This window comes from Juglans regia, chromosome 2 (genome assembly GCF_001411555.2).
Source record: "Juglans regia cultivar Chandler chromosome 2, Walnut 2.0, whole genome shotgun sequence".
Lineage (NCBI taxonomy): Eukaryota > Viridiplantae > Streptophyta > Magnoliopsida > Fagales > Juglandaceae > Juglans > Juglans regia.
This window is the reverse complement of record NC_049902.1, coordinates 6327672-6345975: the sequence shown is the minus strand read 5'-3', so window position 1 is coordinate 6345975 and position 18304 is coordinate 6327672. Positions and strand designations below refer to the sequence as shown.

General features: G+C 41.8%; 1 protein-coding gene across 1 annotated transcript; it reads right to left on the bottom strand.

The window, feature by feature from the left end:
* Positions 1–213: 213 nt before the first annotated feature.
* Positions 214–14407, bottom strand: LOC108995463 (RINT1-like protein MAG2). The gene is made up of 4 exons (XM_018971036.2): positions 14059–14407; positions 13598–13705; positions 2774–2877; positions 214–2621 (listed from the first exon to the last, which is right to left on the bottom strand). Exons 1-4 carry the CDS (start codon positions 14354–14356, stop codon positions 717–719), a joined length of 2415 nt encoding a protein of 804 aa, XP_018826581.2. The 5' UTR covers positions 14357–14407; the 3' UTR covers positions 214–716.
* Between the last annotated feature and the right edge of the window lie 3897 nt (positions 14408–18304).

Sequence of the window (18304 nt, the reverse complement as noted above, 5' to 3'; positions counted from 1 at the left end):
TTCGGCGGATTATTTATACAACTCAAACTAACTAATGGTCTCATTTCAGTTAAGAATAAGATCAAACTCGGCCAACAAATTAAAGGTATTATCCCAATTGGTAATAACAGCTGAAAATTAATAGTCAGATTTTCACGATTCATAATTTTCCTTTCATTTTCCCATCTTTTCTTTTCTCCCGAACACAATCATACAATGATCAAACACTACAACAAAATCAAAAAATACATCAAATCTCCAATATCCCTTGAATTTTGGGTATGATACATTCATTCTTTGGCTAGTCCCCTGAAAGATTCATTAAATTCCTGTTACTGGGAGAACAAACGCTTCACACAGACATCCAAACATGTCCCTTCCTGAATGATGAAACTGAAAAAAAGGTAATTCGTTTGTCCATTTCAACTCCTATAACGAATGAGAATTATAACTACATTTACCATATCATTAACAACTCTAACAAAGGTGTATCATGCAGAGGATGCTTGCCTGCAATTCGAGAACACGAGATGCTTTAGCCATGAGTTGTAACAAGTCTTCCTAGTGAAACTTGAAATTATTGTTTCATAAAAATGAAATTAGTCAGTCCAGAGCAATGTACATCGCAAAATCCTCCCCATTGCTTCTCGAAACCTGAGATAAGCTTGGCATTGTTCCTCCAAGTTTTCTGTCTTCTTGAGAGAACACAAAAAGAAGGGACTTTACCTCTAAAGCTTTCAATTTTGGAATACTCTACTCCTCAGTATCTTTTGTGTCTCGGTTACACTCAAATGCCTAATCCCATTATCCTTTACCCATTTCTCTCCTCCGACCAGACTCTCTTGGAGCTGCTTCTTGCCCATCTTCAACAACTTTAAGCCCTCAGTTACTTTTGGGAAGAAGCCTTCTGGTCTTAAACACCAAGCTCCAAACACCCCGAATAAAACCTGCAAGTCGCTATCAAATCTCTCAACACCACCATCATAAAACTTCACATTACTCATAAGAATACCATTAAAAACCAATCGATCCACTCCAGCAGCCAAACTTCTCCAGACCCCAACGAAATCTATACCATTCAAATCTTTTTCTAGTACTGAAACTTTTCCTTGCAAATAATCTAGAGCCCCAACTATAGACTTGGATACCGTCCAAGCCTCTTCACCCTTTTCCTGCCACTGCCTCCTGTTCTTTATATAATCTCTGCAACGAGCATCAAATCCCCTCAAAATAACAACAGAAATCTTCTCAACCCACTCAGCTATAAACCTCTCCAACTTTCCAATCTCCTCGTCAAAAATACCACTTGCAGGACCTTCACCTTCATTATTCTCAGAAACTGATATCCCTGGTTGATCACCCTTATCTGATCCCATCTCCAGAAAAAATACATCCTCACTCCATTCCTTTAAAATGAATTTAAAGTAGTGAGCAGCATTAATGGACTTTGCAACTTTAATCATGGCATCATCATCTGTTAAGGCAGTCAGTCCTTCAGCTTCTTGGCATCTGAGAAGGACGCAATCCAAAAATTTTTGGATCATAGGTGTGCCTGCTAATTTGAGAAACCTTGATCTCAAAGAAGAGCTAGGCAATGATCGGCATCGCTCGATCACAGATGATAGGTGCTTAAGAAAGGCACTGGAAACTGCAGGAGACTTGAAATCTTCAGGACCAGATACAAGAACTGCCCCCTGAATTTTCATTCTCCAAATTTTCTCATCATCCATCTCAGGTTTTATCTTATCTAGGGCATCACTAAGCTCTATTTCTGCCCATAAATCAAGCCAGTCAGGTCGATCGCAAAATACAGACAGACAAGAAATCTTCTGCAGGTTCCCATCTTCCTCATAGGAAAGCAATATTCCAGAATGCTCTACCAGCGACCTGACTCGTTTATCAAAAGATATCATCAAATCAACAAGATGCAGCAATGATGTCCTTGCCTGAGAACGGCTATTAGTGACGGTCTCTTCATCCAGTTGACCAAGATATACGGGAAATATTTCTTTAGCCAAGTATGTTGATAAGGAGATAACCATTGCTGATACCCATTCTTCTCTGCAACTATACCCGGATAGCATTGCTTCATCAACCAGTGGTTGCAATAACTCATCCATAGAGTCTACATAGTCCCTGGTGATCTTATACACAAGGGCAAAAATGAATTCTAGTTTATCGATCCATTTTGAGAAATGGCGTTGGGATGCCAATGAAATAGGATTTACAAGCTCTTCAATAGCCCAGAGTGGCTGGGGCAGAGCCACTTCCTTGTAATAACCCTCTAGCTGCCTAGATTTTCTTCGTCTCTGCAACTCCTGGAGGCTGCACAAGGAAAGAAAGTTTTCACAGTACTTGTGTTTCAAATCCCCTTGCATTGTAAAAAGAGGATTTGGGACTTCTGTTGATTTCCTTGTATCTAGGTTGGACGAGATCGAAGTGGAAAGAGGTGGTGGCCATCCAAGGGAAGCAAGAAGGGCCCGATGGTCTGCAATTGCTTGGGGTCGTAAAATGGCTAGGGCTCGATCTACCCTGTGATCAACTGATGAAACAAGACGTGCCCATTTAGGGCGTGTCTTTGTAACAAAAGTTAAGACATCTTCTGTCAGTTTCAGAGTTTTAATAGCGAGCAGACGTGTTTCCTGCAACAATTGAGATTATGAGAAGAAATATAATAATTTTAAAGAAAATATATATTTGGAGAAGCATGCTTTTCTCAAAAATAAAAATAAAAAGATAAAAAGACGATGACGACGAAACATCATTTGGTTTTGAACAGAGAAAGTGTGCTCACCTCTGAGTTCTGGGTCATAGAATGCTTTCTGAGGTTTTTGTTCATAGTAGAAGAGACAGCATCTTCAATATCACCAACCAAATTGTCAAGCTTTAACGCCGTCTCTGAAAGATAGAATAGAACTTTAAGCAAAATGCAACATTTTGATCAGACAATATAATCACATCGGCACTTCATAGAATCCGGTAACTTGTGAGGAGAATTGAAACTTCAGTGAGGAAGAAAATAAAAAAAAAAAAAAAAAAAAAAAAAAAAAAAAAAGAGAGAGAGAGAGACAGACAGACAGGGAAAACCAAGAAAATAGTGGTCCACTTGAGAAATTTCATGGAAATGGATGTATTAGTTCACAAGTAGAAAACAACCCAACCTGCTATAATTTTGTATTCTGCCTTATGGTTGTAGAGTCTTAATTATTTTTGCCTAAACAAAATACAGCCATAATGCATCATAGAACATTATACACTCATACTCAGAATAATCTCTGGAGCAAACTGCACTTCTTGCCTCTAAGAAAACGGAGCAAGGATATCTGTTAATGAATAAAACGTCATAGACTCAGAAGGCGCTTGTCCTACCTACCAATCAAAAAATACACAGAAGAGTGTATCGATACATTCACAACATGAATTGTCAAAGGGTATCTATGAGCCAAAAAGCAATAGATTCCAACTCCCAAACAAGTGGAATACAGACACCAAAAAGAAATAGGCCCCAACTCCCAAATTCATATAACACTATACTAATGGCTCAGGAATGCTTGACAGGTAAAAGTGTGTCCAAGCTTCATATGTTTGGTCAACGTTAAATTAATGGAGTCTGCTATTTATCTCATTCTCCACCTTGGGGAAGAATTGATAGCACTAATGCAACATTATTTCATGATATTGGGGTGGGGACACCCAACATAAACAAAAACTTCATCATATCAAAGAAAACAGAACATGGAGATAAAGATCTCTATGCAGCACAGGTGCAAGAAAGATGGAAAACTAAAGGAAATATTTACAAACTACAATATACTTTCAACAACCAGAGAAAATAATGAAGAATATGAAAGTTGAAGGATAGCATCCTGTAGCAATGGTAGACGTAAGCATTCAGAGCAGATGAAATCTAAAGACACTGGTATGCTTTTCAAGAGAGGAGAAGGAAGACAAATGTCGTGCCAGATCTACCAAGGTGTAGAAATGTACAATATCTTGGAAAACTATCCTATGCTCAAGACAAGCTGCAAGCATTTGTCACATTTAAACTGTCCTTGTCAGGTTCAGATAAAGCAGGAATAGAGGTTTGAAGAATAAAATGTGTTTTTGGGAGACATCTTTCTTCAAGTATGATAACCCACTAGAAGAGTTTATAGCCAGCCATGCAACCTACCATAACACCAATTATATATCGAGAAATGATAGTTGCATTCGTGAATGCGCAAGCGCCGCGCAATCACTTTGAAAAAGTGAATATATACAGGATCCACAAGAAAAAATTAATTAATTTTTTAATAGTAGACCCACTCTTTTTCAAAGCAACTGCACAACGCTTGCCACTCCATGACTGTATGTAGCACTGCTCTTATATTTCAGCAGGGTGTCGAGGCACTAGGGTCAGATTTTGGTTTGATTTATGGTGTGGGTGTTTGGAAATTTATTAAGAAGGGCTGGGAGGATCTTGTTTTTGCAATTTCAGATTTGTGATGGGTTGAGGCACTAGGGTCAGATTTTGGTTTGATGTCTAGTGCGGTGAGGTTGCTCTTAAAAGAGGGTTTTCCTTCTCTTTTCAGAATAGCATAGTATAAGGAAGCTTCAGTTGCTGATCGTATGGACACTTCAAATGGCCTGCTGCAGTGGAATGTGCCATTTATAAGAGTAGTTCAAGATTGGGAAGTGGGGGATATTTCTGACTCATACAGCACCCTGTATGCATTGACTTTGGAGCATGGTGTAGAGAACAAACTGTTGTGGATTCATCCCAGGAACAAGAACTTCTCAGCAAGATCCTTTTATAATGCTTTGACTTCTCAATCTTCTACTGTTTTACCTTGGAAGTGTATTTGGAAAAGAAAAGTGCCTCTAAAAGTTGCTTTTTTTGGTTGGTTGGCCTCTCATGGAAAAATTCTAACCATAGACAAGCTGAGGAAGCGCGGTATTTTCCTAATAGATTGGTGCTTTATGGGCAAAAGGAATGGAGAATCAACAGACCATCTTCTCCATTGTGACGTGGTGAAGGCTCTTTGGGATGATATATTTGTAAGGCTGGACATTGCATGGGTGATGCCTAAAAGGGTGGTGGATTTTTTTTTTTCCCCAAAATACCTCATCTTATTGACATCCCTCACTTTTGGCGGAGGAAAACCGTGGTAACAAACATTGATACCTGAGGGTTACTTCATAAAACCAAAACCCAGGCCAAGAGACTATAACCTCTAGACACTTTACAGTATACCAAAAACACCAAAAAAACAATACCATATGAAATTGAGAATGAGGCAAAACATAACCATAAACCAATGATCAGACCATCATGAGTTTAAACCAGATGAATATTTGGAAGACCCGCCTTTTCTATCTGCAAAATTCCTTTAAGTCCATAGGGAACATCCACTGGAGACCACCATTGACCACTATACCCTTCCGCTCCCATCCTCGCCAAAAAATCTGCCGAGGCATTCCCTTCCCTGTATATATGTGATACTTTAATCTGTAAGGACTTAGCCACCTCCAAGATTTCCTCCCAATAATCCTCAAGGTACCAGTTTTCACACCTCTGCGCCTTAAACCATTTAACCACCACCAAGGAGTCTAATTCCACATCAAGCTGCTCAACACCCATGTTTTTTGCCATACGAAGACCATGTAGTAAGCCCAACAATTCTGCATAATTATTAGTTCCAGTATCTAAGTCAACCGAGAAAGCCATAAGCAAATTTCCACCTGAATCTCTAAAGACACCACCTGCCCCAGCCCTTCTAGGATTTCCTCTTGAGGCCCCATCTACATTCAATTTTATTTTTCTTGGACTCGGGTATTGGCAATAGACAATCTGAGCATTCCTTTGTTTTGACAACTTAACTGGAATATTTAGATCCTTTAGAATCTTTTCATCCCACGTGATAATTAATTTCTTGGCTTTTAGTTTCTCTCCAACTTGTAACATTCATAGTTTAATTTGAACCTAGGTTGAATTTGCAGATTGAAGGGAGCCTTCCATTCTTGCACGACACCTCCTGCTCCACAAAATCCAGGTAATAATAGAAGGCAAAAGTCCTAAGACCTGCCCCATTTGGGAGTTCCTCGACGCCTTAGTAAACCAGGAATTTATCAATTGATACCATGAGGATCCTTCAACATCATCTAAACCCGCCGAACAGCCGCACGATGCCAGAATTTTTTTGCAAAATCGCCTGTTGCAAGCACATGATTCAAGTCCTCATACCCACCCTGCAAACAACAATCACATTTTGACACCATCGGAATCCCAACATATTTCAACTTATCATCCACACTTAGTACGTTGTTTATCGCCTTCCACATAGTGACTGAGATATTTTTTGGAATACAAGGGTGCCAAATCCATTCAGCCCGTTGGAGTTTTGGGGCTCGGACTCTAATGCATTGCCATGCACTCTTAGCAGTAAATTTTCCATTCGTGGAGTATGGGGAAATTATCAAGTAGCGGAGGTTTGGAAGATGGTGCCTGTATGTCTTATGTGGTGTATATGGAACAAGAGGAATGGACGATGCTTTGAAAATAGAGAACGTTCTTTTGGGGGGGGGGGGGGGTATTAGAGTTTTCTTTTATCAATCTTTGTTACTTTGGGCTAAGGCCATTGTAATAGAGGGAGCTAATTTTAATGACTTGTATGCTTTTTTTTTTATTGGCACCGGGTGTCCAAGAATAGCGTCCCGACTAATCCCAGGGGTGCACAGGCCCTCTGTAAGGAGTTTCCTGCAAGTGCACCTCGGGTAATTCAAGGGGAAAATCTCCCAATCCGATGGCCCTAAAGATTGTTTGCACCCCAAGGGGATTTGAACATTAGACCTGGGGGAGCATACCCCCAAGCCCAAGGCTTTTACCACTTGTATGCTTCTTTCTTTGCTAGTACGCTGTAAGTAGGTATATTTCTCTTGTATACTACCTGTGTGCTTGAGCATTGCCTAATTATGAGGATTAATAAATTTTTCTTACTTATCCAAAAAAAATATATCATCAGGGTGTGAAAGAACATTCACCCCATCCACGGCTCAAACCAGTAAACCATACTGAAATACCTTTCCCGAAATGTAAATTGGTTTTATAAATTGCAAATTCTCTTTTGCAATGACAAACACTAGAGCAGACAATAAGAACATGCATGGGCAAAGAAATATCTCGCCTCAAAGTTGCATCCATTATCTGTTTGTTACGGTCTGCTGGAAAAAAAAACGTTTGGTGAAATGTGCACTGACCATGTTTCTAGTTTTTACACGGGTGGGTTCCAATGACCCTTGGAAATGGAAAGGCAGTGTCAGAATTTGGTTTCAAAGGTTGGGGGTGTTTGGAGAGGGATTTCAAAATGAGAAAAATTAACCACAAAGAATCAAAAGTACCGGAATGCACTTGTTTTAAATCACTTTACAGTAGATAAAATTCCCAAATCATTGGATGGCTAGAAGATATTATGTAGTTCAAAACAACTTATGATAGTTTATGGCCATCCTGATATGGAAGTGGGGAAAAAAGAAAGCCTCAGTAAAATCACATAAAGTTGGGACCTTCATTCAACAACAACACTGATATACAACTTACTTTCAGTGCTACTGAAAATAAGAAGAATCAAGAGCTTAAAAAGGACTACTAGAGAACCCAACTATTCGGCTTCTTTAACAAAACAAGCAACTCAAAATGGAAAATTGAATTTTTCTTTCTCTTGGCTCGGCTTCCATGTTTTCTCTCCGTACACTTGCGAAAATACTATGTTCTTTCATTTTGATGAGTCATTGAGCGCAAGATTACTGAAGTGATTTATGTAAGTTTTAAGATTATGATGGGTCAGTATGTTGAAGTGGTGATTGAGTCCAAATGTTTCATCGTGTTAAAACTTAGAGAGGGTGTTGTGCGAGTAACAGAGAGAAGTTGGAAAACAGAGTACTCGGTGGAGCTGGGGTACACTTGCGAAAATACTATGTTCTTTCATTTTGATGAGTCATTTAGCGCAAGATTACTGAAGTGATTTATGTAAGTTTTAAGATTATGATGGGTCAGTATGTTGAAGTGGTGATTGAGTCCAAATGTTTCATCGTGTTAAAACTTAGAGAGGGTGCTGTGCGAGTAACAGAGAGAAGTTGGAAAACAGAGTACTCGGTGGAGCTGGGGTACTCTTCAATTCAGTGGCAACACGGAATGGATTCTCTAGTCGTATAGCACAACGATGTGTTAACAGGCGAGGGAGATTTCTTGAAATATCCGAGTACAATCAGGGAGGGAGGAGAAATGTCATCTGCATTCCTGAGGGTGATAACGGAGGGGGATGGAGGAAGATGAGGGAGAAGCTGAAAGAGAAAGGTATGGATGGCTCAAAAAGGGTTGGTGTGCATGGAGGAGGGGGACGGAACCTCGGTAGTGGGGCATTGAGACATAAAGATTGGTCGTATAAGGAGGCGTTGTCCGTGAATATCAACCAGCGGCAGGGTGGTGCGAACTTGTGCGAGCGGCAGGGTGGTGCGAACTTGCGCGATGGCGGTGGGAACTTGCGTGAAGAAGGTGCAAGAGCTGGGGGTAGAGGACAAAGGCCATGGCAGAGGGAAGGAACGCTGCATCCAAAGTGTGTGTCGTGCCATACTTTGTGTCAGGAGACGTGGGAAGTCAGAAAGGACTTGGCGGAAATGTGGGGACTGATGCATTCACTGCAGAGAGATATGGCTGTAATAGTGAAATTTACCGGGTCTGTTAAGGCAATGGAGAAGACGGGGTTTTAAAAGGGAAAGAGAAGGTTCATGGGCTGGGTTATACTCTGAACAAGGCCCAGCTGAAAACAAAAAAAGGAAAGGGCTGGGCTGTGTGGAGAAAAAAGAGTGGGCCGACGCGGCCCAAAACCAGTCTTAGCAGCCCGCCCGTATTCACTCGGGCTGATGGGGCAGGGCCTTCTAGGCCTTCTGGACAGCAGTTTATTGGGCTTAATTCAGGACTCGGGTCAGAGCAACCCGTTTCGCCCTTGAGCCCTAGCAGATTCGGGTCAGAGAAACCCGTTTCGTCCACGAGCCCTAGCAGACTTTCACCCGAGCTGAGCAGCCTCGGGTTTGTGCCGGATAGTCAACCGACGGCGCTGGGTCAGCCGACGGTTACACAGACAGTGCCGACGGTGGCAGAGGATGTCGCCGATGAAGCGACGCCGGTGTTCTGCGCGCAACAAGCGCTGGTGGGTTTCGAGGATCGTCTTTCTCCGCCACACGTGGGACAGATACCGCCGATGAAGGGAGGCGGGGGTTTCTCGACTCCGGTGGACCTCTCAGTGAGACATTTGGAGGAGCTTGAGGTGGATGAGGAGGAGAATGATTCGGATGATTTGATGCACTCCGTGGAGGATGAACTCTTCATCCCTGAGGCTTGCGGTTTTGAGGAACTTTCGGTAGGGGGTAGCTTTCAGGATAACAGAGTGGGGAATCCAATCCCACTGAACTATTATTTTCCAGACCAAGTCTCAGATTGGGTAATACACAAAGCAAAGGAAATTCAAAATGTGGTAGGGATAGATTGTGATGGGTTTGAGGAGCAGTTCATAGCTTTGTTAACTGCTATGGAAGCTGGTCACCGCCAAAATAAGAAGGGGGAATCGAAGAAAAGCCGAGAATTGAAAAGATTGATGTGGTCGATGAATTCGGAAGGTGGTTCGAGTAGGAATAGGCCAAAAGGGAAGGGGCTGAATATTTCTCAATGAAGCCCAAGATTGTTTCTTGGAATGTTCGGGGCCTCAATGTGGTAGAGAAACGTCTTCGGATTAGACATTTAATTCGTGAGTGGAAAGCGGATATTGTATGCTTACAGGAGACAAAATTGAAAATGATCAACAGGAAGATTGTGAGGAGTTTATGGAGCAACATATATGTAGATTGGGTTTATTTGGCCTCTTCAGGGGCATCGGGAGGAATGGTGGTGATGTGGGATAAGAGAGTGGTGGAGAAAGTGGAGGAATATATAGGGAGTTTTTTGATAGCGTGCGCATTCAAATGTGTTTCAGATGGTTTTTCGTGGGCATTTGCAGGGGTGTATGGGCCTAATCTAGATTCAGACAGAAGCATGTTGTGGGATGAGCTTGTAGGGGTGTATAGTTGGTGGGAGCTCCCTTGGTGCATTGGAGGGGATTTCAATGTGGTTCGTTTTCAAAGTGAATGTTCTGGAAGTAGAAGATTGAGACCAGCAAGTTTGGAGTTCTCGGAGTGTATTTTTTACTTGAATTTGATCGACCTTCCACTTGTTGGGGGTGGAGCAACTTGGTCAAATAATCAGTCTTGGTCCCGTTTGGACCGTTTCTTAATTTCACTTGAGTTTGAAAGTCATTTTCCTGATATCTGGCAAACTCGTTTGGCACGCCTAGCATCAGATCATTGGCCAATTTTGCTTGATTGTGGAGGCATTCGTAGCGGTAAAAGGTATTTTAAGTTTGAGAATATGTGGTTGAAGTTTGAAGATTTCGTGGATAGGGTCAAACAATGGTGGAGTTCGTATCATCTTGAAGGTACACCTAGCTACATTTTTGCAAGCAAATTGAAAGAGTTAAAAAGAGATCTAAAGGTGTGGAACCAACATACTTTCGGCAATGTAGAAGATAATAAAAATACAAAGTGGGAGGAAATACAGGAGTTAGAAAGAATTTAAGAAGGGAGACCACTTACTGAGGAGGAACAAGTTCATAAATCTAGTTTGGCTGCAGATCTTGAGAGGATAATTCTACAAGAAGAGATGTCGTGGCGCCAGAAATCGAGAGCCCTTTGGTTAAAGGAAGGGGATCGGAACACAAAGTTCTTCCATAAAATTGCAAATTCTCATAGAAGAAATAATAACATTGAGATGCTGAAAATTGAAGGGGTCGAGTGTAGAGAAGAAGAAGCAATAAAAGACCATGTGGTAAATTTCTTTGAGGAGCTTCTTACTGAACAGGTGGGGTGGAGGCCTACTTTGAATGGATTGGTTTTTGGTACTATAGAGTTGGAGGAAGTCGAAAGGATGGAAAGGGCATTCGAAGAGGAAGAGGTCTATGATGTAATAAAGAAAATGGCTAAAGATAAGGCACCCGGTCCTGATGGTTTCTCCATGGGTTTTTACCAAGAATGTTGGGAGGTGATAAAGGGGGATCTTATGAAGGTGTTTCAGGAGCTTTTCTCGATTGGCAAATTTGAGAAAAGCCTCAACACCACTTTCCTTGCTTTAATCCCTAAAAAGGTAGGGGCTTCTGAGATCTCCGATTTTCGGCCTATTAGTCTAGTGAATGGTACGTACAAGATCATTGCTAAAGTACTCGCAAATCGTCTGAGTGGGGTCTTGGGACAGATCGTCACTAAGCCCCAAAATGCCTTTGTAAAGGGTAGACAAATACTTGATGCGGCTCTAATTGCTAATGAATGTCTGGACAGTCGTGTGAAGACTGGTAGCCCAGGGCTTATGTGCAAGCTAGATATGGAAAATGCATATGATCATGTTAATTGGGATTTCCTTCTATATCTACTGGGTAGGTGCAGATTTGGAGAAAAATGGAGGTCATGGATCAGTTGGTGTATCTCTACGGCAAGATTCTCTGTGTTAATCAACGGCAGTCCAGAGGGTTTCTTCCCGAGTTCTTGTGGCTTGAGACAAGGGGATCCATTATCTCCATTACTTTTTGTTATTGTTATGGAGGCACTAAGCAGGATGATCTCAGCCTTAGTGACTAATGGTAATATGAGTGGTTTTCAGATTGGATCGCCGAGTAGGGGTACCACCACCATCTCACATTTACTGTTTGCAGATGATACGCTTATTATGTGTGATGCCGAGATAGATCAGTTGAGGGCTGTGAGGGCATTGTTGCTTTGTTTTGAAGCAGTGTCTGGTTTAAAAGTGAATTATGATAAATCTGAGTTGGTGCCTATTGGAGAAGTTCAAAATTTAAAGGTAATGGCTGGTATACTGGGTTGTAAGATAGGGTCTCTCCCTATGAACTATTTGGGATTACCTCTGGGTATAGCCTCGAGGGCGCTTTCTATTTGGGATACTGTGATTGAAAAAGTAGAGAGAAGATTAGCAGGTTGGAAGAGAATGTATTTGTCAAAAGGGGGCAGGATCACGCTTATTAAAAGTACGCTTTCCAATCTACCCACTTATTTCTTATCCTTATTCCCTATACCGGCTAGCGTAGCGGGACGTCTTGAGAAGATACAAAGAGACTTTCTGTGGGGGGGCCTAGGTGAAGAGTTCAAATTCCATTTAGTCAAGTGGGAAATTATATGTCGTCCAATCTCCAATGGTGGATTGGGTATTAGAAATTTGAGGATGTTTAATCGGGCACTACTTGGCAAATGGTTGTAGCGGTATATCAAGGAACCGGATGCCTTATGGAAGATTGTGATTGAGAACAAATACGGTGGTCTCGAGGGGGGTTGGTGTACTAGAGAGGTTCGAGGGGCCGCTGGCAAGGGATTATGGAAACACATTAGAAGAGGATGGGCGGTTTTTCATCAACATACAAGATTGCAATTGGGTACAGGTTCAAAGATCAGATTTTGGAAGGATGTTTGGTGTACCAATTGTACTCTACAAGACAGGTTTCCTACACTTTTTGTGATTGCAAATGCTAAAGATGCCATGGTGGCGGAGGTAATAGAAATTGTAGATAGAAACATCCATTGGAATATCAATTTCTTCAGGGCAGCACATGACTGGGAGATGGGGAGTTTTATAGACTTTTATAGCCTTTTATACTCTTGTCGCCCAAATACCCAACATACAGATGATTTGTGGTGGTGTCCAACAAGGAAAGGGGTCTTCACTGTTAGCTCCTTTTACAAGGTACTCACACAAGTGCCTAACAGTCAATTTCCATGGAGAAAGCTCTGGTGCAATAAGGCTCCTCTCAAAACTTCTTTCTTTGTGTGGACAGCGGCTCTAGGGAAGATTCTTACTACGGATAATCTGAGAAGACGAAACATAATTATAGCAGACTGGTGTTGTATGTGTAAAAGAGGGGGTGAATCGGTGGATCATTTACTTTTACATTGCGAGGTAGCCAGGACTATTTGAGATGCGGTGTTTAACAGAATAGATCTAGCATGGGTTATGCCAGAAACTGTGATGGAGGCTTTGGCCTGTTGGACTTCAATTCGAGGAGTGAGACAGATTAAAGCGGTTTGGAAGATGATTCCAAACTGTATTTTGTGGTGCTTATGGCAGGAGCGCAATGAGAGGATTTTTGAAGACAAAGAGAGATCAATAGCAGAGCTAAAAATGTTATTTTTTAGGACCCTTTGTACTTGGGCTCATGCTGTGGACTTTAATGGCATGGAATTTCAAGAGTTTCTAGTTTCTAATATTCCCACCTAGTTAGGATGGGAGCAGTAGAACTTTTCTTTGTAATTGACACTTTTTGGATGAATATATACTTATTTTACTTATCAAAAAAAAAAATGGAAAATTGAACACAATCTGAAACCGAAATCATAAACATTAGAGGAAAGTGTTTGGGATTAGGGAATTGGAGTTAAATGGAGTAATTCCAAAGGCAAATTCGTTTCTACCAAAAGTGGCATCGAAGTTATTAAAATGTCCCAACTTTCATATCTAAAAGCAATTTTTGCCAAAAAAATAAAAATACACACTCACCTGCATACATTCGAACAGTCTCCACCCTTGCCACCTCCTTGGCCAATGCCGGCAGCTCTTCCCCCAAAATCTGATCCGCCCTCTCGTTTCCCTCTCCTGCTCTTCCATCTACATTCAAGTTTCAGTTTTTTTCTCAATCACAAATTTTAACGAATTCCTCAAAAGCAATCACTCAGCAGCACATACACTCGCAAAAATCAATATTACGCATACAGAAATTTGCATCTGTAGAAATGAATCCGTGCATATGTACATATACATGTTTAGTCTCTATAATTCTTTATATATTAAGTTAGTAATTCATTCAACGAAAATTCTCTAATTAAGAGAAATTACATTTGGGTTTGCGTGAGTATAAGTATACATTTACATAATTCGAATATGAGCATTGTTCAGAAAACATGTGTGTGTGTACATATAAATATATGATCATGCATATATGCAAAGGAATCGAATAGAACCTGATATCGAGCCATGGGAGCGAGTGGAGGACCCGAGAGCGATCAATTTGGCATTGATGTCGTTGAAAAAACGGTCGAATCGGTCGGAAAACGCAGCGTATGTAACAAGACTCGCTCCTAGCCTCCGGTTGATGTCGGTTAAAGTCCGATCCAAATCGGAGCACTGAGTGTGGAGCTCCGAGACGAGACGCGGAGCATCGTTGAGATTCTCCTTGGTGCCAAACTTCTCGTCGAGGAAAGAGAGCACCGAGGAGGAGAGGTCCGAGGCTGGCGGGAGAGTCTGGACCGAGTAGTCCATGGTCTAAGCCCTCTGGGGGATCTGGTGCGGGTCGGAAATTTCAAAGCTATGAATGAGGGCAATTTGGGATTAATTCTAGATATAGTCTAGTACGTAAGTTATACGTATTTTTTTCAAAAAATGGCAGTTTATATTATATTTTAGAGCAATGCTAGGTACAGTCCTCAAATGGGGACTGCAATACAAGCCTAAGTTATTTTAACTTTAAAATTTTTTAAAATTATAAAATTATCCCTCTTAAAATGATGATTTTTCTTATTTAATAATGTGCTTGCACATGCAGTCCCTACTTGAGGACTGTAAATAGAATTTCTCTATATTTTATGTGAGACTTATATTTATTTATTTTAAATAAAATATGTAAAATTTACATATCTTAAAACTGTATAAATTATTTCTCTTATCAAAATGTGTTAATTCTTTCTATCTTATTAATACGTAATTAAAGAAGTTACTTATACTAAGTAGATTATTTAATAATTATTATTGAGAGACTTGATAAATTCATAGTGCACTATTTTTCGATTTTCTATCGTACGAACCGTAGAGATGCACCTTTTCTCATATTTTCATAGATGATACAATATGTTACTCAAGAAGTTTACTTGGAAAACGAATGATGATGCCGAGGAGAGGAGCTCTAATTGGGGGTGTCTCAATGGAAGGGCAAAGATGGTCTCTTTCTGAAATCAAAAGTTATATCATAGAATGTAAGTGTAAAAGATGTGTCCCACCACTGATCGTGATTGTTAACCTACAAATCATTAAGTGAGCGGCACGATGTGTCTGTGACACCTCTGATACTTAAGTTAGTAATAAGTGAGAGATAATAATTCAAGAATGCTAAATCAGATGATTAAAAAGTTACATATTGCCCCTATATATATAGGTATGGAGAATATTGGATGAGTATCATAAACTGATTAACTTTACACAATGGTTAGCCATTAGAAGGCTCATCCCTGATGTATCAAAATTATCTAATCACCATGTTATCCATATTCATAATGTGAGGTTTATCCCTCCCTAATAACTAGGGCGGCTAGGGTCTGCGTTAAGCTACATGACTCATTTGAGTAGCTATCATATTTATGGATGATGGGCCTTGGGCTTCTAGTTTGGGTCAGACCAATATTAACTCCTCCAGTTATCCTGTTAATTCCTCTCACATGTAAGCGTGGGGAATTCACCAATGAAGGAACTGTAAATATCTTACATTACTCAATCGAGGAAGTTTGAGACCCTAGACTACCCCACTAGGAATTTTAGACGATTTATGGACTATCCCGCTGGTCCATTTATTACTTTACTTGTCATTTCCACTTATCAATAGACGGAAATTTTAAACTTAGAAAACATACGTACGGTACCTAGCAACCGTCGCCACGTTCTCCTCTAGTCACGTCATTTAGTTAGGTAATGATGATTTGCAGTTATCACATGCTCTTCATTTCCCTACTTCTTCTCATTTTTCATATTATTCCCAATTCTTCCTTTCTTTTTTACATTCTTAAGACCCCACTATCTCGACCTCTTTATCTGCAACCCTAATCTCCCCCATTTATTCATTTTCGTCTACTTCTTTGTCATTCTCATGGCCCAACGAAACACATCCCAAACCCCTGCTGTCTCGGAGTCTTCTTCTGCCAAAGACGTCCCATACTTCGAAGGTTTTGGATGGCGCTCCACCCTCACTGCTAGGGACTTGAAAAATCTACGCAACACCTACGGGATCCCAAACTCAATACTCCTGGAACTCTCTTGACATGGCTGTGTCAATGAAGAAGGGTTCATCGAAAAGGTTGCTCGTCCATCTGTGCCCTAACCCATGATTTGCGATTTTCTTTCTGTCACCCAATACGCGACATTCTTGATCTTCTTAGATTAGCCTCTGCACAGCTTCATTCTCATGCGTGGCAGGTTCTTCTTTGTTCTTGTATTGTGTTTCGCTTGGTTTTGGAACCTTCTATGCAAGAATACCCAGATTTAACCGTCGAGAGTTCCTAGCGTTTTATTCTTTGAGGAGCTATCTGGGCAACATTTGAAACTTTCGAATTAGGAAGCAACGATTGACCTGTTTTAAGAGCTGTCATTCCAACACCAAACAATGGACGATGAAGTTTTTCTTGCTCTCTGGTGTAGGTTGGGAATTTCCCAATTCAGAGGCTATGGGCCGAGAATTCCCAATTAGAGCTACCTGGAGTAAAATTCCTAACGACAAGGCCCTGATGGTGGCTTTGAAACCTCTATCTGAACGAGAGTAATCCCTTGTTGACATGGTTGCCGCTTGGGCGAGTGAGCATGAGGATGACTTTTGGACTGAAGATCTCTTGACACCCGCCAATATTGATTGTTTCTTGGTAATGCCTAACCATTTGAAGGTCAAGGGTCACCTCTTCCTAAACAAGGTCGTGATGCCATCTCCCCAAACTAAGCCTTCCTCTAAGTCTTCTACAAAGGCTTCATGGAAGCGTTCTCACCAGCCTACTACAAATACACCTTCTCTTGCGGCCAAGATGAGGGTTGCAGGCACAGATGTTGGCGCCTCCCTCATGGCTAACCAACCTCAGGGTACCCTGCCTTCTCCTCCCAACCGCTCACCAACAGGCGAGCCTTCTCCAAGCCTTGACGATGCAGGGCTTGATGGGTCAAGCACTTTCTGACCTGGTGACCGCTTTTGATTTTGATCTTCCTTCTCAACTACTTGATTTAGCGGCGAGGTCAACGAAGTGGATATGGGCACTGCCTTTTCATTGAGCCTTCCGACCAGGCTGCCCACGAGGGAAATCAAAACAGTGAAGATGGCGCCCTAGGTGACCATGGTGTCTAGGGTGGAGAGAAGGGCGGCGATGCTCCTATTTTGAAGAACATGTAGAAGAGAGTGAAGGTAAAAGTTCAACTCCCCACTCTCTGCCCACGACCATCTCTAGAGGAGAGACTCCTCCACTTGACCTGGGGGTTGGCGGCGACCATGTTTCTATCCCCTCTCATTTCCCCTCCTCCTTTAGGGATTACACTGAGTCCTCTCCCTTAGAGGAGGGTGTTCCTCTGGGTGGTCTTGCAAGTGAGGACATTAGTTTTGGGGGTGTTGAAATTGCTTACACTGACGTTGGTCGACATATGGGAGATTTGGGTAAGGCCCTTGGGATTGTAACGGGCTTTCAGCGGCGGTGTCTACTAAGGCTTTCCTCTTCGGTCCTCACTATGGGCCTGAGGTGAGGTATGATGGGGAAGTGCAGGGAGGTGCTTCCACCTCCTTTGGTTCTGCTAGAGATGAGGTCGTCGTCAGTACGGCTAATCAACTTAGAAGGTGTTGACGATTTGGCGGCCTGGATCATGGTTGATCGTGCTGACTTGAAGGATAAAGTTCGCTCTAGGTGTGTCTTCTCTTTCTATGCCAAGAGGGAATTTGAGAGATGGAAGGGCGAGAAGGCAGAGTTAGAGATCCTACTCGAGCAAATGGATGACTACGCACACTCTCTGGTAGGTGACATGGACATTCTTCGTGACAAGGTATTTCACCTTAGCGATGAACTCCGTCGCGCCACGGACGAGAAGGTCCGGGACAACTTCTCGTTGGGACGACTGAAGTTAGAGCGTGATTCCGCTAGAGATCAGCTTTTCCTTACCAGGGGGGAGTTAGAGTCAAAGCAAGGTCATGCTCACTTTAAGCTCTCTGCCCTCCAAGAGGAGCTAAATTCTGTTCACCAGGAGTTGTCTTATTCCCAGCGACGTTGCACTGAACTCGAGGAGGAGTTGGCGGCCTCATAGGAGAACAAGTAGCAAGTTACTCTTGACCTCTCTAGGGCACGCAGCGCTCTAGAGGAGCTGGCCAAATGGCATGAGGAATACAATAAAGTTTGTGCCAACACATATGAACATTAGAGGAAGCTTAACGAAACGCTTCTCTATAAGGATACCCAACAAAAGGAAAAGACCCAGTTGATG